Source organism: Bidens hawaiensis, unplaced genomic scaffold (assembly GCF_021521415.1).
Source record: "Bidens hawaiensis isolate Kalapana, Puna unplaced genomic scaffold, B.hawaiensis_p1.1 tig00012379_1, whole genome shotgun sequence".
NCBI classification, from domain to species: domain Eukaryota; kingdom Viridiplantae; phylum Streptophyta; class Magnoliopsida; order Asterales; family Asteraceae; genus Bidens; species Bidens hawaiensis.
In genome coordinates, this window is record NW_027492010.1 from 188,363 (window position 1) to 215,436 (window position 27,074).

Below are 27,074 nucleotides of genomic sequence, written 5' to 3' on the forward strand. Positions count from 1 at the left end.
GTTGATTTGGAGATGGACCCCGTGCCTCTCGCATGCCAAGCGAGCGCTTGAGCTACATCCCCGTTGCTCTTATTTTGTCTTACATATTTATATTTTAATTAGTGCAATGCTATCAAAATTACAATATTTTTGTCAATATTCAAATGGTTTCAAATTTTCAATCATTATTGTTTCATTTCAATCTCAATACAATTAGATACATGCAACTTACTTCACGATCCAGAAAACCATAACAAAATCCAACTGTTAAACTCATCCATCAATAACACTTGAACGGGAAATCGACCGGAGGTTGTTCTTTTGAAACTATACGTGTGATGGATTTACACTACCAACTAAACGAATAGAAGCTTGGTTTGAGCTCGACTTATTAAGCCATGAAAGCTTGAGCTCATTTACCGGCGGCCATAATCATTAAGCTATGAATGAATTCCAGGTTAACTTCAAAGGGTGGGTCCCATCCGAACGTGTTACCCAACCCATCTACTAAACCAAACCATACCATGCAAAAGTAAGAGCAGATTTTAAAAAATAAGCAACTTTAAACTAAAGTCAACAAATATTTGGAATTGTGACATTGATTAATATCTATAACCATTACTATTTACAATTCACTATATATCTACACATGTACCAGGCATCAAGTCCATTTGACCTTGTAACTTGTTATTTGCTATTGCCATAAATCTCCAAACTTCTTACCTAAATTATCCCATCTTTAAACGGGCCAGACTCTGCAATGAGTTGTGTAACGAGTTTCACCTGGCATAATCGCACAACAGAAAACGCTTAAATATAAGTATGTAACTCTACTACATTTTGATTCAGACTCGAGTGTCGTTATGATTCAGTTCAATACAAACGAGCCAAGTGGGTGGGTGGAAAGTGTGCTCGAATACTCAAATGCACTGGACGTCCTAAATCACATTGTTTTATAAAGCTAGATTATTAAATGTTATTTATATAATCAAGTTTTCTGTAACAATTTTTAACATGTCACTTATGTATAAAACTCCAAAACTGGATAAAAACAAGCCTCTGTGAGTCAGCTCAACCAACCCGGCCCGTTTTGCCACCACCAAGTTTCTTTTAAGAAGATAACTAGGGGTGTAAATATTAGCAATAACAATAATATCCCTCCAAAGAAATCATTCAAAATCCACAATCTGTAACTTATGATCCTATTTTTAAATAGTTTTGAATAGGTTTATTCAGTCTTTAATGTAGCTGATTAGTAGCTTGTAACTGATTTCATTTTCTTGTATTTATACCCTTCTATTGTTAATATCAAAATTATCTTTGGTTGATCTTTTCATAGTAAACGGGCCAAGCCGCTAACGGGTACTCAAAATCGGCTCGTTAAAAGCTCAAATTGAGCCAAGCTTAAACGAGCTTGAGCCCAAAAATAAATTTGTTTGAAAAAGGGCCCGAGCCTGAGCTTCACTTAGCGAGCTCGAGCTGGCTCACGAGCCCGCTATATTAATGGTTCTAATTTAATATATAAAACTTATATACTAATTAAATTTATATACCAATTTATGACAAAAAATAACTAAATAATATATATTATGTTATGCATAAAGATAATAATTAGAATAATAAAAAATTAATTAAAAATGTATATAAATTAATTAATATATAATACAAGATCCGACCCTGGGCTCAGCTTTTTATAGAAATAGAGCTCAAAACGACACAAGGTCGAGCTCTCGTAAGTTAAACGAGCCAAGCTTGAGCCTAATCGAGCTCCAACACAGTTCGTTTACACCAATGAAATAACAATGTTACCTGATCTGTTTCTTGGGACAAGAAGTTGCCGATGACTTGCCTAAAACCTTCATCTAGAAGATAATGACAGCTGTACGTGGTAACGGGCAGATAACCCCGTTGTATTTTGTGTTCACCTTGGGCTCCCGCCTCTACTTTGTTAAGATTCAGCTCGATAGCAGCTTCTATCGCCTGTAATATCAATAAAAAATGGGATAAACCACTTCATATTCTAAACCAACTTAGATTATGGTAATAAAGATCATTAATTTCATGAAATGACCAATATACCCTTGTTTATTAAAAAGTAACAAATAAAACCAACCTAATTAAACAATATAGTATTATTATTTTACTTAAAATCTCAAAAATTATTTTGTATGGCTAAAGGCAAACCTGATAGTAGCATGCTTCAAAATGCAAACTTGGATAATAAACGCGTGGTAGGCATCCCCACAACCGCCCATATATTGTATCTCCTCCAATAAGATTAAGAGCTCCAGCAACCAGCTCATCTCCTTCCTCAGCAACAATCAGCATTACATTATCCCCCATTTTCGATCCCATAATATGAAAAAAATCTTTTGTTAGATAAGCCGTACCCCACCTATACACGAGAACATCAACACACTATAAATTAATCAACATGAAGGGGGCCAACTTTAAAATTTAGAAAGAATTTCATCATATTATTTTGCACAACTTAACACATAGATATTAACAAAATAACCTTTATCCTTTCTTTAGAAAAAATGGGTGATAAAAGAAATCAAATATTCAACTTAATGCTAAACGGTGAAACTTAATATTACTCTTTTGGGAATGGGTGTAAACAAGGCAAGTCCGATCGTGAACTAATAGAGATCGGCTCGTTAAAAGCTAGAATCGAGCTGAGCATAACAATAACAAGCGTGACCCTTACATTAAGCTTGTTTAATAAACGAGCCCAAGCTCAATCCGGCTTGAGAGCCTAAACGAGCCCAAGCTCAATCCGGCTTGTGAGCCTAAACGAGCATGTTATTTATATAACTTTTTATTTAATATTACAAATACGTATATTTGTAAAATAGTAACTATTGTATACAAAATTATGGCAAAAAAAAAACTAAATAATATATAATACATCAAATATTAAATATTATAATTAAAAATATACAAAACAACCTAAATGTATTTGAATAAATTAAAAAATGTTAGGCTCGGGTCGTTTACACCCCTACTTTTGGGGATGAATAATGGTTTTAATGATTACGAACACAATGGACGAAGAGTGAGTCATATGCACTGAACTTGTTGTCTGTAGTGTTCCTGTAGAATGTATAAAACGTATCCCAGTGCTTGGCCTATCAGTGTGAAGATATATATAGTAAGATCAAGATTCTTGTATGTGAATCATAATATAGATTAAGCATTTATAAAAAATTAGAGGTAACGTCACACCTTAATTTCATAACCTCGCAGCCTTTTCATTTTCAAGTTTTGTGCAGGTATCTGCATGAAGATGAAATTTAAACTAACCTCAATTAAGGGTGGTACTCGTGTGCTCAAATTTAGGCATGTAGAACTTTCATTTGAAGTTGTATAACATAACACACTATTGAACAGATGTACCTTTTTGCGTTCTTGTCGAATGTTTTTTCTTTTACTTTGCTTCATGTCCATCAAGAAATCATCAAAACTGTTGATGCGAAGAAACTTTAGTAGAAAACAATAATACCATTCCCCAAAACAAAAATAAAAAACTGATAGAATTAGCAATTAGAACCATCCAACTAATAAGTAATATTTAAAATACTAATATTTAATGCATCATTGCTCACTTTCTGTAGTTGCGGTTTTTCCAGTGATACTGCATACCAGTCCTCTGCAGAAACCCTTTATCTTTCAATGCATGCCATTCATTTTCAGAGGCAAATGTTATGTGCAATGATGAAACCTGAAACTGTTAAAAATAGAGACATAAATTAAAAAATGGGAACATTTAATGGCAAGTTTTTTTCAAAAAATTCCAAGTTTGAAGATAATACCTTAATGGCCAAATCCTTCATAGCAGATACTAAAATGTCAAACACTTGATCTTTGTACGAGGTGTTCCTCAGTAAGATCCTTGGACCAGGTACTGGAGTAAAAGGCACACAAGATTGTAACTTTGGATAATACCTTGAACCATAACGGTAGTAAGCATCAGCCCATGAATGGTCAAAAACATATTCACCATATGAATGACTGCAGTTGGAGAAAAGAAACAAATATGTGATAAATGAAAGAAAACAAGTATCCCAAGTGTTCCACTAAAATCACTCAGTGTTGAGAAATTTGGTTACTGTTATCTAAAGTTACCCTTAATGAAAATATATGAAGTTTATAAATGTTGAAGGACCTTTTAAGATAGAGTGGGATGACGCCTAGGATATTATTATCTTCATCTTGTGCAACTATGTGCCTTGGAAGCCATCCTGTTTCCTGAAAAAACCCGCAAGTAATCATGTATAAGCTGATGCAAATTTGAGTGAAAATAATAATAATATTTCTAACCTTTATTGCAGAAGCTGATTCCTCTAAACTTGAAAGAAACCCGTGGGAAAGAAAGGGATTGAATTGTTGTGGGCCGGTAGCATCGAGACAGCAGGCATCCCAGCCACTAGACGGCACATCCAAAATTGAAGAGACTACAGAAACCGATACTGCTTTAACTTTTGCAGTGTCTGCTGACTCTTCCTTAGCATTGATCTTGGTTAATGTGAAGTTGTGTATAGAGAGATGTGTTTCGGGAGGATTTACGGCCTTCTTAGATTCCCAGAACAATGCCTTGATTCTAGGTGTGTGTTTGGTAATATGATAGTCCTTTTTACATGAAAACCCTCCTCCCTGTAAGATTATTATTAAGGCATTTCATAGAAAAAGTGAGTAACTGAATCGTGTAATGATTATTACTGTTGTTGTTAATACTAGAGTTAATTTCATAGATTTGAATTGGGTGTATATTTTCTCCAGTCTAAATACAACAAAATCTTGAAAATCCATATCCAACATGTTCAGTTCAATTACATAATAAACTAAATAATGGAAGTGATAACTTACAAAATCAGCAAGAGGAGAAGGACGAAGAACAGCCATGACCATTGTCAATGTCATAGCAATCAAACGGATTACTTTATTTTATTTGATTTTTAAACCAACCAACCTCACTGCTCGTAGTTGTGTGGGCTATCTTTCGACACGCCCCAATTCCAACCGTAACTCCCCACTTTCTCTTTTTTATTTCTACTCTTAATGTTCTTTCAAAGTGGTGTTTATTCCTAAAGAAAAAAAAAACCGGGAAAGTTAAAAAAAAAAAAAGAAAAGGAAAATGGTGTATCCGATGCTGCCTGCAGCGGATTAGGAAGAAAATCAAGTAGGGTCCGCCATTGGTAATGGTGGATCAATCATCGGGAGCTAATCTATCTTTCGCAAAATTATCTATGGGAATGTAGTCTTTATCCATTTCTCTACCAACAACATTATGTTCGGGAAAATGGGTAAGTCTCTGACTTTGTTGTTGAGGCAAAGGAGGGAGTGATTCGTCGTCCTCCGATTCATATTCAGAAACAGATGGTTCACTCTCTGATGTGTCTTCAACTTCTTCAGCAAGAGAGTCTTAAAAACAATTATTACCTCTTACAACATTTTATCCAGTATAAAAATATTTAAAAAGGATGTAAAAAAGGAAGTATAAAAACCTTCATCGTGGTTTTCAATGATTGAGGAACTACCATGCTCAAGTTGTTGCAAGTATGGAACTACCGTCGTCCACGCCACATGAATTTTACAGGTGTAACCATGAACAAGGGAAGCTAGTTGGTAATTTGGTATATTAAATACATATCACTTTCTTGGTGAATATGTGCGGTATAAGAACCTCCATTGAAGTCGTAGTAGAGTGTTAACTCTAGACAACAACATTAACGGTCAATTTGAACACATCTACATATGTTGTCAACCAACTCAGAATAATTGATCTGTTGAGAAACTAAGAACGTAGTGCTACGAGTTCCCGGAGCACCCATAACAACCCCTTGTGTGTATGACACTTCACCCCCATAATATAACTGCACTACAAAGGTGTTGAATGGCAAAGAAGAAGATATTTGATGCATGAATGAAGAAGTTGAAAGAGGAAGTTGAAGGAGGAAGTTGAATTACAAAGTGGTTGAAGTAGGGTTTATAATTGAATGAGGTGGTATCTTGTATGGATTGTGGTATTTATAAGTGATTACTAAAATTTATAAAATGACTTAGTACATATTATTATTACTAGCAAATGTGCCCGCGCGATGCCGCAGGTTCCTGCAGGTTATATTCTTGTATTGGTTTGTAGCGTGTGGCGTGGTCTGTAATGGGTTATCAGTGTGAGGGCGCTGCCGCATGTGCATATGGTTTGTTGGATATTGTTTTTGTGGGGTGTTTGTGTGTGTGTGTGTGGGGGGGGGGGTATTAAAATACTAACGTATGCATATATATGGCGTGTTTTGTGAAATATTTATTAGTAGTGGTCTTTTCGGTTGCGGTTGGAGTAGAAAATATAATTAAGTTTTCTAAACCATTCTACGGCATCTGAAAGTCTGAAACATAAACGTTTTTCAAAATCAAATTGGAAAATCTATGATCATATTTATGCATTTCGTTTAATAGTTATCTTAATTAAAAGTGTTTAATTCAATTGTTTCTTGTAAAATATTTTGTACTCCACATATTTTACAGTGTTACCCTAAATGATAAGGTGCAAAACTTAGTTAAATACATTGACTCGTTAGCTGTTGCTAAATGCATGTTTGACTTTCAAAAAGTCAGCTATAACAGTATCTAAATGACCTGAAATGAAGTTTACCAACAAGGCAACAGTACACAAAATTTCTAAATGACCTGAAATGAAGTTTACCAACAAGGAAAAAAAACTTGTGAAGCTAATAAAAGCAAATGACGTCAATATAACTATTAGCAATAGAATAATTGTATATGTTGGTGATTAATATAATTCATTTTTGTTGACCTTATTTAACATTAAACACTGGTCAAAGTATTTAAGTTTAAGTTTCCAAATGTTAAGTATTAGCCAAGTCTTTTTGCCTTTAAGTTTACCCAAGGCTTAAGTAGTTTAATTTAGAAGTTTTAAGCTAATGCCTCAACAATTATTTCCCTCTCAGTAATCCTAGTGTTCTGAAAACTGAACAGAAACTGTCACTCGTTAAACACCATAAAGACTAAATAAAACAAAAATTTGAGAAGGCAATATTTATTTGTTTACTTATAAATGATCCAATGTGGGTATTTTTAACCTTAAATGGAACACCCCATATCATATGCACGATCATTATCATAAAGAACTTTAATTAATAATGTTAATAATGGAAAAAACAACAAAAGACAATACTCTTAAGATGTACTTGGAACAATATTATTTATCACAAAGTTTAATAGCCATATCACACACCGGAAGTCTCCTGTTGATGTTATTATAGTCAGTGTTAGGGGTGTCAATTCCTGACACGACCCGAGACCCGACACAAAAAATATAGGTTTTGGGTTGACTGACATGACCCGTTTTCTTAAACAGGTCAACCCAATCCCGACCCGTCAAAAAGTGGGTTGACTCGTTAATCTTTTTAAGAATTTTAGAGAAGTTAATGTTTTGATTTTAGAAATAAGAAGTTTATTTTAAAAAATATTCAATAATTTGCTAGAATCAAACTATTTGTATGGTTCCATTTTTATTTTTAAACGTTTCGATTTACTAAGATTGAAAACTGTTAGTACGATTTGGATAACACTTTTACCTACAAACTGTCAAAACTGGGCAAAAAACACCCCAGTTGCATATATGCACGAGTCACATGATCCAACCATTTAGTAAAATCACATAGTTTAACTAATACCCACCAACAATAATTTCAACATGTTAAGGTAACACCAAGATTAAAAAAGAGAAACAGGACAATTTATCATCGAGAAGAAAATAAAAATGAGGTGCTAGGCTTCACGATGAAGGGTGTTTCAATCATAGGTCTTGTCCAATTGTAGGCGACTGATTTATACTTGAAGGCTTGAAACCATATAATTTCAAATCTTGAAACCAAATAGTTTTTAAGTGAAGAATGCACAAATTTTAAACGCACTGGAGTATGAAGTGGAATTTCTTCAAGATTTCAAGATGAGCACCCATGCTATAAATCTCCAAGGCTTTCGGTTTCACCCTAAACTCACAATTATTTTCTTGTGAACACATAATAAAGACAAAACACTCAATAATCAGACTAACCAATGATGTATGCTCTGATTCGTAAACAGACTGTATATAAACACTTAATACCGATGCCGGTACCCCGGGTATTGATATGTAGTTTATTTTTTTTTTTGACTTGAAAACTGAGTTATGTAATACGTCTAAATTCGACTTGCTTATACATTTGCCTTATCACAAATGAACATCTTAATGGTTGAACAAGATATGTGGATATTATCAAAATTGTAATGGTAGAAATCTTTTTAATATATAAAAAAAGATACTGTTTGGGGATGTTTTAAGCAAACAAAATGGTTGATTTATGATGCCACTTTAAAGAATAAAAACAGTATAGACTAAAATTAGTTTGGCATTCCAAATAAAGCCAGTGGAATCAAGCGGTTGATAACTTCATGGCTTTGCTCATTATACTTAATTGATCCATTAAAAAACCCGAATCCACCCACTCGAAAGCAAATTCGTTAAAAGTTGCCATATCAAATAAGTGGAAACAAAAAGGGACCCTCACACCAAGGACCACCGAATCCAAGTTCATATCAATGTTTTTTGATCTGAAAAACCTAGTAGGCACCAAACTGAAAGCAGGACCGCAACATTGACCTTATTGACCGCCACATGTGTCGTTGAGGGTGAAGATTGTGAATCCCTAATACTCCATACTTCAACTCCCTGAGTATATCTTTTTTCTGTAGCTGCTTCCCTTTTTTCTTCTTAATTTACCAATTCAAACAACATCTAATACAATCCAAATGCAAATCCCCCGTTTATCTATAATGGTTCACTTCGATTTAATAGGAAAAAAGAGGTTAGTTCAATACATGAATCAATTATAAATACGACTAATTAATCAATTAAGAATGCATGAGTATACAGTCGCATATAAAATGAAAAAGAAGAGCACATAAACAAAATCAAACATAGATGATCCAAAAATAAAAACCCTAAATATGCAAATACATAATCGAACGGATATGAGGAATACATATGTGATGAGAATCAATTGATGAAGAATATTGTTTGATTTATACGGGGAGGATGAGTTCTTGAAATTGATTAGCTTTGATTTCTCATTAATTGGAATCGGTGTTTAGTGTTTCCCCATTGATATCGTGAAGAGGCAGAACGTCGCCGACCATAAAATGTCCAATATTTTTAATGTAATAATTGAGATTTAAGTTAGCATTCAATTAGAGCATTAGATGCTAATCATCAATTGATCATAAGACAATTATAAAAATACATGTTTGTCCTTCACACTTGTGTTAGATATAGTTGTACCGAACGCTTTAAGAATGAAACGAGGGATTGGCAAATTACTTTTTCTGCCCAATTATGAAATGTCTCTTTTGTCTTCATCATGCAATTGTGAAATTATGATGGTTGTACTTCACTTCTCCTTAATAATAATATAATAATAAAGATAATATAGATATAGATATAGATACACATATTTATTTTTTCATTTTTGTATTTCTAGGTAATAATAACATTAATTCATGAATTATGAAATGTCCTTTTTGTCCTTATCATTCAATTATGAAATGACCTAAGCAAAAAGATAAAAGAGTAATTTCATAAACCATGAATTATGAAATGTCCTTTTTGTCCTTGTCATGCAATTATGAAATGACATTTGTGTCCATCACTCTTCCTTTATATATAATATAGATTATTATATTTACTAAAATGATTTATTTATAAAATGATTTAATACATATTATTATTATTATTATTATTATTATTATTATATTTACTAAAATGATTTAAATGTGTAGCTTGGTAGTTGGGACTTTGGCAGGTAGTATTAAGTTGGTAGAACTATACGACACAAATTTGTAGATGAGTTGTATTAATTTGTATGAGATAAATACATTTTGTTTCAAACGATACATGACCCACTTTCAACTATAAATAGATACTTCATATTTAACATTTTTACATCAACCCTACCATTGATATATACTCCATCTTTCAAACACTTACTTTTCTTCCAAATGGCGCACCGAAGAGATAAATAAGAAAATGAAGAATTTTTTTCCTCACAGCCAGTTTCCAAATCGGCAAGATGGACTGATGATGTTTGGCGGCGTTTAACGAGGCCTCACGCAATAACTTCGGCATCTTCTTCATATGTTCCCGAAAACCCCCACGAAAACCCCCACCCCCACGAAAAAAATAATTTTGCAGTTTCGAATCCAACGAAAACAAGTTGGTCAAGAGATGTAGTTGAGTTTTATATTAATGGAGACGCCCCATTTTACTATACAAAATGTTTACCCATGAAAAAACTCAATCGAAGTTTATGGGGTACTTTGTTAGGGTACGCGTCCAATTGTTCCCTTTCAGAAACGGTAAAATTCTAGAGTTCTATATACTTTTAGATATATGCTTCATTAAATGACTAACTAATATTTTTGATAAATATGTTTTTAGCACATCGAAGCATGGACAACAAGATTGATGATCGTTCGATACTCAAAATTAAGAACTAATCCAGAATTAAGACTCCGTTGGATGGTGCTGCCCCCGTGTTTTTATGACGAAATGAAAAATGAAGGCTCTATAGTTACCATAGAGATAGCCGGAACAAAAGACCCATATCCACGATTTTGGGAGGTTGACCAAGTGTATATTCCGTTTTCGTTTCATTCTGGTGGTGATTGGTTACTCGTCCGCATAGATATGCGAACGATGGAAATTACCCAATACTGGACAGATAAAAGGTGGAGAAATGAAAAACTTCAAAGAGCTAAAATGGAGATGTTATCATTGTTTTTCCCATGGTTTCTTGATCGTATACGTTACTGGAGAAACTCAAATATTTCATACGAGAAAATAGAAATGGTTATCGGTTTAAGTGAAGTTAACGTGCCCTAAGACAAGGGTAATACTTCTAATTCAGGGGTTCTGGTTTGTATGATGATGGAAATGTTGGTTAAAAAGAAGCCCTTAGTGATTGAAAATGACGTTGATGAGGTATGTGCAAACTACCGACGTCAGATGGCTTTTGAATTATATAAGTGGCGCGTGGAACCCGACCTTGTTTAGCGTTTGTTGTATTATCATCATATTGTACCTTTATTTATTTTATGTTATCTAAAATTAGTTGTAAGTCGTGTCATTTGCCTTGGTTACTTATAATATTAATCTTCAATGTATATCATGTTATCATGTTGGTTCACGGGTCTTGAAGGAGTGGCAGCATGCATGTGAACCTGCATAAGGCTGTGAAATCTGAAAGCTTTAATAAGGCTGTTTCTCTTTAATAATCAATGATAGATGAAAGTTAGTAGGTCAGAAAAGGTTAAAAAAATAAGTGAATGGTGAAAGTTACTCAAAAAAGGTTACAACAAAAAATAAGTCAACGGGGAAAGTTAAAAAAAAATAAGTCAATGGTGGAAAGTTATTTTAAAAAATGTTACCAAAAACGGGTTGGGAGGGGTTTGAACCCGCGACCTCCCATTCCGTAACTAATATACTTACCAGATGGGCTACCAACGACGTGCAATAAAACTTTGGTTCTTTAATTTAAATACTTAAAAAGATAAAAGGGAAAAAAATAAACCCTAATCCGCTCCTGCCAATGGCGGATTAGGAAGAAAACAAAAACCCTTAATCTGCTATTGGAGGTAGCGGCTTAGGAAGAAAACATCTATATCCGCTATTGGGGGCAGCGGATTAGGAAGAAAATTTGAATTTTTTGAAAACCTAATCCGCCATTGGCAGTGACGGATTAGGAAAAAAATAAATTTTTTTCTGGTTCGTCTTCTTCCTCATGAGAAACCCTACATGGCAGCTTTGATGCTTTAATGGCAGCTTTGAATTATTGCTGCTAATTATGCTGCGTTATTGTCAGCTTTAAAGTTCACGGGTGAAACATGGTTAGCATGCATGTGATATCATATCATTTGAAACAAGGCCAGGAGACACTGAATTCTTATTGAAGGTGTTTGGCAGGAGCTTTTAATATTGCATGTGGTATCATCTAACAAGTTGTGATGGTAGGTAAAATATTAATAGTTGGTTGGGTAGGTAAAAATCATTAATAGTTGGATGGGTAGGTAAAATCATAAGTAGGTAAAACACAAAATTTAATTAACCTCGTTAGTTTGAATTTAACGGAACAAAAACGGGGTTGTGTACTTGTTCTTCCTAATCCGTCATTGGCGGTGACGGATTAGCTCCAAATGGTTGATCCGCCATTGCTAATGGCGGATCCTAATTGAGTTTCTTCCTAATCTGCTGCTGGTAACATACACCATTTTCCTTTCCCTATTTTCCTTTTTTTGTGAATAAACACCAATTTGAAAAAAATTCACTTACACAGTTACACCGCCCTCCAACTAAATATATAACCTAGTTCTTCAAATCACATTAACATAATAACAAAATCAAATACCATAAATTTATGCATAGCTTGAGACTTTATTTTTGCGTCATCTAGTTTTCGCTTTTCTTTTTTTACGTTTTTGAGCGTCAGATAGTTTTCTAGGAGGCATATTCCTATTCCTAATATTTATAAACAAAACTAATGATTTCTCACAATTATACATACCAATACATTATATACATATATATTACAAATCACATGTAATAAAATTTCAAATATCACAAATAATGACCTAAGCCGTAAATCGTTTGCACCTCACAATCTTACATGATGTAACTATTTAACTAACACAATAGATCATCACCATCATCATCAACATCATCGTACTTAGTATATCCCACCAATAGTAAAGTTATGGTAGGGTCTGAGAAGGATAAGATGTAGACAGTCTTACCTTTACCTTTTAGGAATAGAGAGGCTGCTTTCGGGGCTCAATAATAGTTTTGCATCAAGCCTTGAACATAAGGTCATAACACTCAACCATCGGGACACCGCCGATTGGTGCATGTGCCCTTGTCTTTCAGCTATCAACGCCACCACATGATGTCTGATTAACCTTCCACCACTTTTAACGTTATTTTCATGAAATTAGTAAAATAACGTCAAAATTAGTGCAATTTCACTTTTGTCCACCCAAGGGTTCACACATATATACATTATATTCGAGCAGGGGAGGATTCAAGGCCATATGAGGGTGGGCAAAGGCCCACCGTGCGACCCGTGTTCAACCCATGTTCTTAGTGTGGTTAATAGCCCGATCTTCTTGTTTAAGCTCAAATGTCCACCCTCTGATCGTTAGAGTTTTTGTTAACAGGAACATACTAAGACCAAGCTTTCTTGAACTATTCTAGCATTAAGCATGAACAAATGAGTAACTCAAATATATATACAAGAAAAAAAAAGAGAAGAAGAAGTGTAGAAGATTAGATGTAGAATGAGAGAGGTGGGGCCTTTGTGTTGGTAAAAGAGTGATTGATGGTAATATTTTCTATTTAATTATATTTTTTTGCTTTTTATTATTTCCTAGACATCGATTGTTTTAATTTGTGATCATTTATTTCTTTAACAATTATTCATTTTAACAAAGTGGTAAGTAAGTTTATCCATTAAATTTTTAATTAATTAACCATTACTATTATTATAACTTTAAGTTTAAAAGTTATATACGAATTAAATTTTATATGTTGTTTAAGTTATATTACACTCAACTATTATACTTGTCATTTTTATAATTATTATAATTTTTAAAATTTTATCTAACAAAAAACATTTATCATTAAGTAAAAATATTCTTTAAAATGCTTTCAAAGTAATAAACAAAGTGCTTAAGGGAACTCAAGAAAGGGTCCTAAAAGTTCTTTTACTTTGGACCTTAATGAATTCGGAGACCTTGTTGTCTTTTACTAGACCCATTTTTTACCAGATTATTTTGTGCCCACCCTAGAGAAAATTCATGGATCCGCCTCTGTATACGAGCACCGCAAGCAGGGTGAACTAACACAGTAGATGGAAGTAAAAGATAACTAGATAATAAGTAACAATATATCACAATCTGACAATCATTCATTGATAAATGAATCAAATATTCAGTCAATACAAATCAAAAACATTTTTAAAAAATCAACCTTATTGATTATTATTGTTATTATTATTATTGTTATGAATATTATAATATGATTTGGTCCATACTCAATACTCGGTAGTTTCTGGTCTCATGGAGGTCACAATTAGGATTTTGGAATCGGCCACGGGTTTCTCAATGTTTATCGAACTCAATGGGCTATAGCTCATGTATTTTATCGACTATTATTTTATCGCCTAATACATGAAATGGATTATGGGTAAAAAAATATTGGGCTTAATTTATAGTAAGGAGATTATGGAGCTGTTTGGCAAGTGCTGAACCAGTAAGATGTCTGACTAGTTAAAGACTCTGAGCCAGTAAGTGTTGCTTGGTTGGATCTCTGAATGATAGTGCACAATGACTATTTTACCACTCTGAATATTTTGTTTTGAATAAAATGTATATGTTTAATCAGATTTCTCTGAATGATTATATCAAATGATAAATAACTATAAAAGGAAAATACAAAACATCATAGATATACCTTATTTTCAGGTAATGACAACCCGGTTTTTTGTTGTTATTTTTTAAATGGACCAACTACATTATTTTCTTAATCAAATTCCATTTCTTGCATAAAAACTTCAACAAACAAGGGTTATAACATAGATGTAAATAAAACACACATAAGAAGTAGATTTATAAACCACTAAATTGTCTTCGATTAACTTGATCATTTTCATCGAGTGAGCTCGACATGAATTCATGTCTTTTCAAAATCATCATGGAATCCGACCTCAACATAGAACCACAATGAACGCATCGAGCTTTTCTTAGACGGATAAGCATTTTACATAACCCGAAATGAACCCAAATAGATTGTACTCGAGCTGCAGAACCCATGCTAGCAGAAGAGGATGCTTTTTTACTTTTTTGAACTTTTTCCAATGTTGTGATTAAAAATTTAAAACCAAACATCAACCAACTTTTTATATCAAGTATAGGGTGTAGTAGTAGTACATTAAAACAAAATAAAGGTAAAAAAAATAGTCTCTAACAACTATAAATCCGTTGATAAAGGGCTGATTTTGTAAACCTGCACATCCCAATGGTAATACTCGGTTTTTGGGCATTTACAGAACCTGGTATAGGCCATTAAAAACCCTGGTATGCCCTGTATTGCAAAAGTTGTCCAGTGTTGTTGCTTTTGGGGGCTGCACTATGACTTCAAACTCAATATTTTTTGCATTAAAACATGATGGTAATATATAAACAAATAACATAAAAGTGCATAGATATTAGAAACTTAAAAATATTATAAACATTCATCATAAAAACTAGAAACAAATAGATAAAAACATATATAAAAACAAAGATAATTTACTTTTGGATTTTAACTTTTTGACCCGTTAAGGAATTAAATCATCTTCATTTGGTAATTCATTGTCTTCGTTTAGTCTTCCTCTAGTGGGCTTGACATTCCCATTTCGACCTCTTCCTCGTGCATTTTCGTTCAACAAATTTTCTCTTTTTAGTAACAAAACGTTTTGTATATAGAAAGACAACCTCAAATCATCTGGCAACATATAGTTGTAGTGATCACCAGTTTAAGTGGAACCCGTACAAAGTTATATAAGTTACATAGATATGATTGATAACTATAATGTAATATTTGTCACATGCCAATGTTATCTTAAGAAATTAGTAAAAGAGTATGCAGAGAACCAAGAACAAAAGCAATTGTTGCATAAATAAAGCATAATATTCATTGGTTATTTATATCAAGAACTGCTAATGTGATGGCAAATAGCTACACGGGGACCTAATTTACAGTGTTCAAAATGCACAAGACACATCATCATCATCAAGTTATTTTTAAATAAATACGCTGAAGGTTAAAATTTCATAGAGGAATAATTGAACTTTACCCAAAATTAATATGGTGAAGGTTTAAATTTCTTCTCATATCATATTACCGGGTTTTGAAAACCCCATATTGTTTTATAACTTGAACTAAAATTAGCATAACTTTAGATAACCCAATTACTAGTTACCATAAACATTCAATCCAAGGATTAGAAATTAAACAAAAACCTAAACACAACCAAAATCTTAGTAATTAACAAGAAGTCACCTCGTTATCAACAAGCTGCTCTGGTTGCTGTTCTTTGGTCTTCTCCCAGCATCTCAAACAGCCTAAACTCTACAAAATAGTCCGTAAATCAATTACCAATTTAACGAATATAGAAAGAAAAAAACAAAAGAATCAATATGACTTACCAATTATGTTTCTATTTAGAGAGTGAGAGCGTCAGTGCGAAGATAGAGAAGAACAAGGTCGGAGGAAGACTGTACAACGGTGGTCGGTGGGATGCTACGACGGTTGTTGGTGGGTTAGTCATGGACGCAAAGGCAGGACATGTTGGGTAAGGAAGAGTAGTTTTGAATGTGAATGGGAAAGATGCTCATTCAGCTATTCAGACCTATCTTTTATCAAACCAAACACTCCTAAGTCTGAGCGAATCATACCCGAATCATTAAGAGGCCCATTCATACCTAAACAAACAGGCCCTAAATCTAAAATAAAAGGGTAAATTTACTATTTAATATGAGGGTGTAACTAGGACCAGCAAAAAGGAACGTGTTGGATGGGTTGATTTGGGTCATTCGTTATAAAGGAAAAGTACTCAAGATCTGTGTGTGGTACTGCTATTTCAAGATCTAGGTATTTGACAATGGATCAAATGAAATTTAGTGTCCAGCAATTTGAGATAGCTGGATTGGTATCATCTCTCATAGTGGCGCTCCATGTAAGCAACAACGAGTATATCTGGGTGACTGGATCCGCCATCTCAGATGGTTTTTCCAACTTTATCCCCTTACACACCATTTTTTTCACGTGACAGCACAAGATGAGGCTAGTCATTTGAGATAGCTGGATAAGATGAGACTTGCCATATGAGATAGCTAGATAAAATGAGACTAACCATTTGAGATAGCTTGATTGAACTCATATTTCCAATCGTAGCAAGCTTACGGGTGTAGTAATTTGAAGATGAAAATATGATTTGACTGGCATGCAGGTTGGTGGAATGTAACACCTTTTGAACATTATTCTCACCAATAAAAGTCATGCAAAGTAAGTCACAGGAGCTCCGATAATTTATCTAGCCTAGCTTCAATTGTTATGCATTTCATCCACAACTCTACAATCTTGCTCAAGTTACTACCTCACCTTCATAAATTTTTAATGGCGATTTGCACTTGTGGTTAATATGCTCGTATTGCACATCTTGGACGGATAGCAAACCAGGACACAGATTCTACTCATGTACACGATTTGTAAGAACAATGATTTTCCTTTTTAATCTTCATTAGCCAATTTCCTAAATTTCAAATATTTTACAAGGTCTCGTATGTCAAAAATTTCGAGGTTGGGTAGACCAAGTCATGTGAGGTCATGTCGTAGCCATTATTCATGTACTTTAAGTAGGTCTGAATATGAAGTTACCATCCTTCAAGCAAAGAACGTTTGAAGAATATTATCATATTTATCTTGTTACTTGCGTTAGGGTTTCTATGTTTTGTTGTAAAGTCTCTAGTGTAGGAGGGTTTGTTTGATGTACTTTTGAGTTTCAATGAACTTGTCTGGTTAAGTCTCTATGTTTTATTGCTAACAACTAAAAACAATGGTTTAAAATTGAGTTTTGTGCTTTGATGACAATTGTAACAAATTAAAAGATGAATATACCCTCATGTAAGTAGTATGTAAAAACTAAAAAATAACAATAAAAAGTCACATAGATTAGCCGTACTTACAATTACATTAAAATAAATTACTAAAACACAAATTACTTAAACATATATTACTAAATCACAAATTGCTTAATAATAAATTACTAAAACATAAATAACCTTCCTAAAATTGAAAATTTCATATTAATCGATGATAAAACTTGATTAGCACAATCACTATACTCGCTGTCCGACGAGTACAAATCTCCCTATTGTTCCAAGTTGTAGTAGCACCACTTTCCGTTGTAACGTTCTATCAATGGTTCAAAATTTTATGGCTCGTAAAATCGTCTGGTGGAGCACTAGTTGGGAGTTTGCTAAGACATGTCGGGCAAGTGGTGCATAATAATGCAGTCGGTCATAAGGATAAGGGGATGTTGGAGGTTTGGTTGTTGCACAATTGGGGGAGGGTTTGGTTCTTGCACGACGTGGTAGGGTTTGTTTGTCGCACGACGGGGGGAGGGTTCGGTTGTTGAATGATCGGGGGAGGATCCTCTTGTTCCATGACCAAAGGAGGGTTCGGTTGAATGTTAAAGGGGTGGGTTGGTTCTTGCATGTTAGGTGGATGGTTATGGTGTTCAGCTTCCATGTGAAAATGTAATTGAAAATAGATGTTATTTCCTCTATTTATTGTTGTGGCACTCATGAAAGAAAATCTAACAAGAATTAGAGGATCTGCCATATTATATAGCGGATTTGCCACATCTGATAGCGGATCTGCCATCTTAGATAGTGAAGATGTCATCTTAGAATGTGGATTTGTGGTTGGGATCTCATAATTTTTGTATTTATCAACTATAAGTAATGGTAAATCTCATTCTATATCAGTTCCACATCTCCATTTAATTAAGTCTTTTCTCTAAACAAAAGTATGAAGAAGTCATTGAGAATCTTGAAGAATCACTCCCCCCGGAGAACCTCCCACAAAAAGCACATTGGTATCGTCCAAGTAGAGGGCTGAATTATTGTTCCCAAAATGTGGACGCTCCATACCGTTATAGCGGTTTCATTGGAAAGAAACAACTTACTCGAGCTTTTTGGGCTCAGAACTAGGGTTGCATATCTCCTATTGTAATAATCAATAATTTTTTTTTACTATTTGTAAAACACGCAGATGACTTTACGTATCACCTTACAGCATGTGGGAGGATGGGTTAATAGATGCAATAGGTTTTGATGGAAAGAAATAAATAAACATAGACATCCGGAACAGTTGTTTTCGTGGACGATTCTTCCACCGTAGTGCTTCAACCTTTTATCTGAAATCCCATATTATGGTGTGTTACCATTTGCCATCGGAATGAAAAAAGAGTACCCACCATTTTGGGAGGTTGATGTGGTAGCATCTGTCTAATTGATAGTTTTATAATAAATATTTAGCTCTTTTAATATAAATTTCTAAACACATTTACTTACAAATTTCCTTTAGTTTTACATTCCTATTTGTGTTGATCAAAGAGATTAATTCCTTGCACAGATTTATATGCGTACACTTAAAGATGATTTGTACTTTATACATGGATGAGGTTGCGGTCATATAGTGTCATTTCAGTCATGGATTACCCTATTCTTATAAAGTTTGAGTCATTGTTCAAATCATTTTTGGACAAAATTTCATACTCGGAACAAGCCGGACGAAATTTTGTAAATATGTAGAAAAAGCAGTAGTAGCAGACTCAAGTCTGCTAGAGATACATCTAATATTGGTGAAAATTCTAGATTTCTTGTGTGTATGTTAACGAGGAACCTTGTTTTAAATATACCAATGAATGTTGAAGAAGATCTTGAAGAGTGTAGGGGTATGGTACTAAACCCGGTTTTACGACCCTAAATTTATTATGTTTGGCTTATTTTATTATATGGACTAATACAATGTTATTGGGCTGAGGGGGTTTTGTGGAGGTAACCCTAACTGGGCTAGGCCCATTAGGGTACCATGATGGTGGCCATGAGACTCTCTATATAAGGAGGTCTCCACCTCCTTATTAAAAGGTCATGCTCAATAAGAGCCACCACCACTTTTTTGTGTCTGTAAACAAGAGATTCCTCAGGATTTCTTAGCAGTCACCTCCACACCCCCGAAAAAACCATTGCAGGTCTCAAGCAGCTGAAGAAGAAGAACAAGATGTGGTTCGTTCATCTCGAAAAAACCGTGGAAACATCGTCATGGATCAGGTCAGATTCATTTCATGTTTCGACAAAGAGACTTGTGTAAAATATCAAAGATTCATGGCAGGTGAATATTTCTTTGCGCGTTGGCAACTTGGTAATGAATAACATGTATTACAAAGTTGATTTTGTCGATTTTGGGAGGCGATAACTAGATATAACATGTTCAATAAAATTTGAACTAAACAACTATGTTTTTCAATAAAAACATACATAATAACTATGCTATTCAATAAAATTACATAATATAAAAGGATAATGCACCTGTATTACATTAAAGCAATATATTACATATATTTAAACTAAACAACTTATCTTAAAAGGATAATATATTACAAATACGAATAAACACAACTATCTAAATAATTTATTGTGGGTGACATGGACAATGATTTTTCTTGTTGACGGAACCGAGCTCCGGTGCGGAAGCGTATGTCATTAACGGACATGTATAAACAAACTCGGTTCATGGATCGAATCATAACACGTATTCACACTTGAACGATAATAATGGACGGATGTGGAGAGTTCGTTTCGATTAACAATAATCAATAAAGTAAGATGAACAATTGTATGTAATCGAAACACAATAGATAGATGTAGTAGTATGATTTCATTAATCGAATGATTGTCATGAAGAACACTTATACATACATTCATAGATACAAAGGAATGGCCACCCGGGGAGAGATCTTCCCCGGAGGCAAACTCTCCTAATACAATAATAAATCTCACAATGCACACATGATCTAAACAAATGACCTAAATTATCTATTTATACTAGTCTTGTACCTTGGTCTTAACTCCACCGCCACTTGGATAAGACCAAAGGAATAAAACATAATATAATATTTCACCCGTTAAATGCTTCAATTACTCATTATAATATCTTGTTGTCTTTCTTTAATTTCTTATTATAAACGAGTAACGATTCGATACATCGGTCTAAAATATAATACCCAACACTTGTGACCGGGGTTTTTGTATGTTAAGCATTTAGGAGGATCTCTTGTTCAGCCCACATATCTAACATCCATCTCATTGTGGATACTTCTTTGTTTCAACCTTTCTCTATTAATATTAATTCCTGATGTGTCTCATTGAATTCCCCTAGCCCCCCCCCCCCCCCTTCAATCCACATAATTAGTTATGTAAGAATTTGTGGTTGTTAATTAAACTATAATAAACAAAAATTTAAGAAAGAGAGAGAATCAAGACATAAAAAAGACAAAATCATCAATTCATATTAGCTTTCATTATTTTTTCATATTTAATTATTGTTTTAACCTAATCATTTTTTTAAAACTAACCGTTAGACCAAATTAGATTTTTTTTTAAATTGCATACATTTACACAAGTTACATTTCGTTTAAAAAAACTATGATAACTTATAAATAAATTTACATAAGTTAAAATTCATCCTAGTTACATTTACATGGAAAAAAATTGTGATAACTTACGTATAACATTTACATAATTACATTTACACAATTTACATTTCGTTTAATATACATTTACGTTAGTTGTATATAAACAAGTTACATTTCGTTAAATAAAATATCTACATTACTTAAAAAATGCAGTGTGTTACTTATGTAATGACATTTACAAAAGAAGGGTTAGTTTTACAAATTAAAATAAGAAAATATAAATGCAATAATCTTATTACAAAGAATACAAATATATTAATAAAGTTGTGAAAATAACATATATACTTAATTACATATATATGGATGTAATATTATATTTACATCTCAAATTAAAAAAAAATTAGCATAAAACAACTTAAAAATTCAACTTTAAACATCATGATCTATAAAAAGAATTATAAACAGTTTTGAGTGGATTAGAAGTGTTTTGTTTTTATTCTAAAAATAAAAGAAAAAACATAACATCCAAACACTTTAAATTACAAGCCAAGAAACATGAGAATATAAGAAGAGATAATTTTACAAACTAACAGAATTAATATTTTAAATAGATAACTTTAGAAAGGTGAGGATGTCTATGGCACACTATAAAATATAAGAATTATTATATATATTCTATATTATATATAAAGGAAGAGTGATGACACACATGTCATTTCATAATTGCATGACAAGGACAAAAATGAAATTTCATAATTGGACAAGAAAAATAATTTGTCAATGTCTCGATCCGTTCTTGATGAAGCTTCAATTTTTGTTAAATTACCCTTCCGTCCTTTTAGCTAATAATAATTATTATTTAATAATAACTACATTAAGTACATGTAATAATGTACACTTAATAATTATAGTACATCAAGTTCATATAATAATGCGTTTTTAATAATGATTATAATGATAATTAATGTTTAATATAGATAGCAAAAATACCTAAATATCTATATAATATATCTATATATTATCTATTTATCCATACATCATATTTATACTATATTATAAAATATGAGGCAAGAGTAGTGTAAGAACTTTTTTTAAAAGTTTTACATAATGTTATATGCATGTTATAGAACCTCTAATGCAAAGGGCAAAAATGAAAAAAAGAGTAAAAAAACTCCACTACACATTATGTAAAACTACAATTAATTAGATGACATGAATTATAAATGTAAACTTATGGTGTATGAACGGGAAACTGATCAATTGAATTTTATTATTAACAGGATCTGCACATAACATTGTCATGCAAACCCTTTTCGCTTACTCTACCCATACGTACCCTTGCCTGAGCACAACTGAGTTGTTCAATTAAGGTGCACAACTGAAGGCCTTGATTGTAGTTCTCAATAAATGAAGAAGCGAGTGATCGGTTTGAACTCAATAACGATCGATCCACTATTGTTCAGACCTCTATTTAGTTATCCCAGTTCTCACGATGGCACTCGATCATCGAAAACTTGGATATCTCTTCCGTTTGTCTTCAATCATCGGTTCTACTGTCCTCTAGTCGATCCTAGGTAATCCTGGTATGTCTTGTTAAATTCCAGTTCAATGGATAATCAATTCAGTTTTTAATTGCATAATCGATGAAATTTAGGGTTCACGGTGTGAGGTGATTCCTCTAAATCCTAACTTTATTAATATCTTGAACTGTGACAATCGTCAATTTCAGGTTAACCTCGTTAACTCAACTCCGTAAATTCGAACTTTAAGATCGTTGAATCTATAACGCACACTTCATTACATTTAAACTAGGGTTTAAATGACGCTTAACACTTACTACATGTGTAGTCTTTCGGGATTTGCACCGAAACGCAAACGAGTTGACGCAAGCGATTGATAAATAAACGACAAACGTCAAAACACTAATTATGTGATTATTATGTGTTAGGTATATGTGTGTTACTTGATTGTTATGTGGAATGTTAAACAAGAAACAAGAACTAATTAGTTTAGGCTAGAGATGTAACACTTGAAAGATTAGGGACTAGAATGTAACTTGATTATCTATAAATATAACCTTAACACTAAACCCTAACTTATTATTATAAACCTACAACTCTAATCGGCCCTCCCCTTGCTCTTCTTGGCTGCCGTCCACTTTCACACACATATACACCATCAATTCAAGCCTTTGATTGAAGAACTAAGTGCTAGGAAGGTATATTTGATCATCCTTTACCTTCTTGTTGTTTGATTTTGATGTTTAATGGGTTAATTAAAAACCCTAGGCAGCCGATTTTCATGAGTATGTATGAGTTAACATGATGGTTGTTAAATTCATGATGATTGATAACTAGTATTGATGTTGTTGCTTGATTGATTGTTGTCCTTGATTTGAATTAGAACACAAACCCTAATCTTGTATGTATGGTGTGATTGATATGCATGGATAGTAGTTATAGTGTCTAGAGGGTTATATGGATGCATGATAGTTCATAGATTGTTATTATGTTGAGTTTTGATGTGAACAGATTCTGGACAGAATATATATACGATGTTTAACTGACTGTAACGAAGTGTAAACGTGAAAATTGATTGAGATTGTGGGTACTGCAGTAAACTAGGTTGAGTCTAGTTTCTATAAAGTATAAATTCGTAATTTTTGGATAAGTGGAAGTATACTTTTATGATTTTACAAAAATGTGATGCAAAGCTGAGCTGTTAGACCTGCTGTTAGGTTATGTTGTAAATATTATATCTCATGAACTACGAAACCAATTGGGTTGGTTCCACTTCTGGAAGTTGACTCACTGAGTTAGGAACCAAACCCAAGTGGTCTTGCATTTATTGGATTTTTCGTTTAACGGGAATTTCAAATAACATTCTGTTGCGCATGAATCTGACTGATATGAGTTTACTGTAGTGTTTTGATCATTATGAGCAATCTATATGGAATAAAAATAAGATAAAATATGTTCTGGAAACCTAAGATATGTATGCTTCTGTGGTAATTTTTGGTGAATTAATTGAGACGTTATAATCGGTGAACTAGTGCAATCTTTCAAGTAGAAATTCTGTCATAACGAAACTAGCTGCTGAGTTGTATAGGAATGCATGAAATATGATAGTTTTTATATAATTGTTGTATTTTGACCAAAATACCCTTGCGGGGAATAGTTGCTAGTTGATTGCCATGAATTGACCAAATTGCCCTTATGGGGAATAATTGCTAATAAGTATGTTATTAATACATGATACGAAAGTAATTGCTCACCCACGTATCGTATCACAATTGTACTTGTTTAAGTCACACACGATTCACAAACGAAACACGAAATCTGTTACGTGCATAGGTATTATGTGCCGAGTCTAGAGACTCGTTAAACGTTCCGATACTTAGAAAATCTCTTTGTTATTTTAGAACGCTAGAGAGTTTTCTACGACGCGCATCACTTGGTGATCTAGATCGGATATTCTTCGCAAACAGTGAGTTCACTTACCCCACTCTTAAACTGTTTTCAAACGTTTTTCACTTGGGGGAGATAACATACTCCGATAAACATATTTTCTGAGATAAACGCATATGAAAGATTTTGTTATAAATTATATATCACTTGTAAAGGCTAAGCGGCATACGTAACATTTGAAGTCCCACACATCGGACCGGTTAATATTTGGAATAGCGAGTCACTTTTGGGTAGTACTACTGGGTTTGACAAACCCCACCCGACGCTAAGCTCAACTGGAGGTTGAGTGGGTGTAAATTTTGGCTAACACTTACCATGGTCTGGAGGACCTGGTGACGGGCACTTGATAAACAGTCAGCTTCGGTCGCGAACCACTTAGCGATACTTGTTGTATAGATTAGCTACCTATCGATATATAATTTGACATAACACTATCTGGTAATGCAAAACACTTAAACGCTGTAACGAGGTTACACACTCAAACGTCGTAACGGGGTTACGCAACACTTAAACGCTGTAACGAGGTTACACACTCAAACGTCGTAACGGGGTTACGCAACACTTAAACGCTGTAACGTGGTTACACACTCAAACGTCGTAACGGGGTTACGCAACACTTAAACGCTGTAACGTGGTTACACACTCAAACGTCGTAACGGGGTTACGCAACATTTAAACGTCGTAACGAGGTTACGCAAAACGCTAAACGATTTATCTTATTTTACTTGTGAACTCACCAACCTTGTGTTGACACTTTTAGTATGTTATTCTCAGGTAGCCGAGGCGGGCGCGCGGTTTAGGAGCATGCATTAATTGAAAACATCTTTACTCTGCAAACTTAATTTTAACATTTACATTTGGTTTTAAGTCGTCCTGCGTGACGCAACTTTTGAATTAAGGTTTTACGCTTCCGCACTTACTTTCATTTAAACGTTTTTCTTTGGTTTGGTTATAACTAATGATTCCGATCCTGCCAGTTCACACCCTCTGACGGTAAAACTTCGTTAGTGGATTTTGAGGGTGTGACATGAACTTTTTTTGGGCTTGATACTGGAAGTGATGCTTTGCAATACGTTTCTTTGATATTGAATTTTGATGGATTTGCGTAAAAGTCTTTCATAATATGTGAAAAGGAGATAAAAATGCAACTGCATTTAAAGTTAATATGTAATTGGTTTGGATGTGATTATGAAATTTATAGGTGTATTTCGGAGTGACATTGTAGTTCTTGTGAAGGAGCTTAAACACAGTTACTTTTATAGTTGTTGCACAAATCAAAGCTAAAACAGACTATTCGCAGCTTGCAAAGCATGATTACGTTCTCAATCTCAGCATGTATAATTTGGATTAAGTGTTTCAATAATTTAGAAAAGTAAAGGGGTTAAAGATAACATGGATAGCTAGTTGGGGCGTTTTAAATCAACTTTTAAAATCCATTTTATAATTAGGAGGTAAGGGGGAAAGCTGTCGGATGTATTTGTTAATTCAGTTGTTTGGTAAATTAGGGAAAAAACAACATTTGGTTCACCCATCTCTCTAGCAAAAACAACATTTACCAGTATCCAATTGGTAAACTCGGGATGAAACATATGCTGCAATTATGGCTACACTTGGTACGTTATGTTAAGAGTTAATTTTACCAAAAGAAATATAGGTTTGAGTGATAATGAAATTTTACCTTTGAGGTTTATTTGAAGCTATTCAGGCTATAAAACAATTAATTGAAAATAAACCAACCAAGCAGTTTCTATGGTTTTCCATAATCGGGTTCATTGCAACAGTGGTCAAACTTGGGTTATGGTTGTACTATTGAACTTCTGAAAACAAGATGTACACCCATATGGTATGTTAGATTTACACTTACCACAACTTTATTTCCGTCAACCTGTTGAAGAAACACGATTAGGGTTTGTTCATGTTTGTTTATTTAACTTTACCCAAACAAATGAATGAACACAAACACTTGAACGAACGAATTTTTTTAATTTGTGTTCATTCATAAAAAAATGAACGTTCCATGTATGCTTATGAACAAATGGATTATGAACATGAACGGACAAGAAGTTAAAGTTGAAATCTAATTTAATTTTAAATCGTCGTCACATAAAACATTTCAAGAAGTTAAAGTTGAAATCTAATTCAATTTAAATCTTCGTCACATAAAACATTTCAAAGTTCATATTTCTAGATGAAGAGTTCTAAAATATTTAAATCTTATCGATTTCAAAATAAATATAGTTAAAAGAAATATTTGAATGACTATTCGAACGAA

At 33.5% G+C, this 27,074-nt stretch overlaps 1 protein-coding gene across 1 annotated transcript; it reads right to left on the bottom strand.

Annotated features, from left to right (window-relative positions):
• Positions 1–583: 583 nt before the first annotated feature.
• LOC143540859 (uncharacterized) lies at positions 584–4,982 on the bottom strand. The gene is made up of 11 exons (XM_077033824.1): positions 4,849–4,982; positions 4,303–4,635; positions 4,148–4,230; positions 3,795–3,993; positions 3,588–3,709; positions 3,379–3,445; positions 3,208–3,258; positions 3,058–3,110; positions 2,164–2,374; positions 1,789–1,959; positions 584–762 (listed from the first exon to the last, which is right to left on the bottom strand). Exons 1-11 carry the CDS (start codon positions 4,900–4,902, stop codon positions 703–705), a joined length of 1,404 nt encoding a protein of 467 aa, XP_076889939.1. The 5' UTR covers positions 4,903–4,982; the 3' UTR covers positions 584–702.
• Positions 4,983–27,074: the final 22,092 nt, after the last annotated feature.

What these genes read in the sequence shown, in the direction of transcription:
- LOC143540859 (XM_077033824.1), bottom strand. Translation starts at nt 4,902, where the DNA reads ATGACATTGACAATGGTCATGGCTGTTCTTCGTCCTTCTCCTCTTGCT. An exon ending in CTTCTCCTCTTGCTGATTTT is followed by an intron (nt 4,636 to 4,848) that starts GTAAGTTATCAC and finishes ATAATCTTACAG; the next exon opens with GGAGGAGGGTTTTCATGTAA. An exon ending in TTCGACAAGAACGCAAAAAG is followed by an intron (nt 3,259 to 3,378) that starts GTACATCTGTTC and finishes ATCTTCATGCAG; the next exon opens with ATACCTGCACAAAACTTGAA.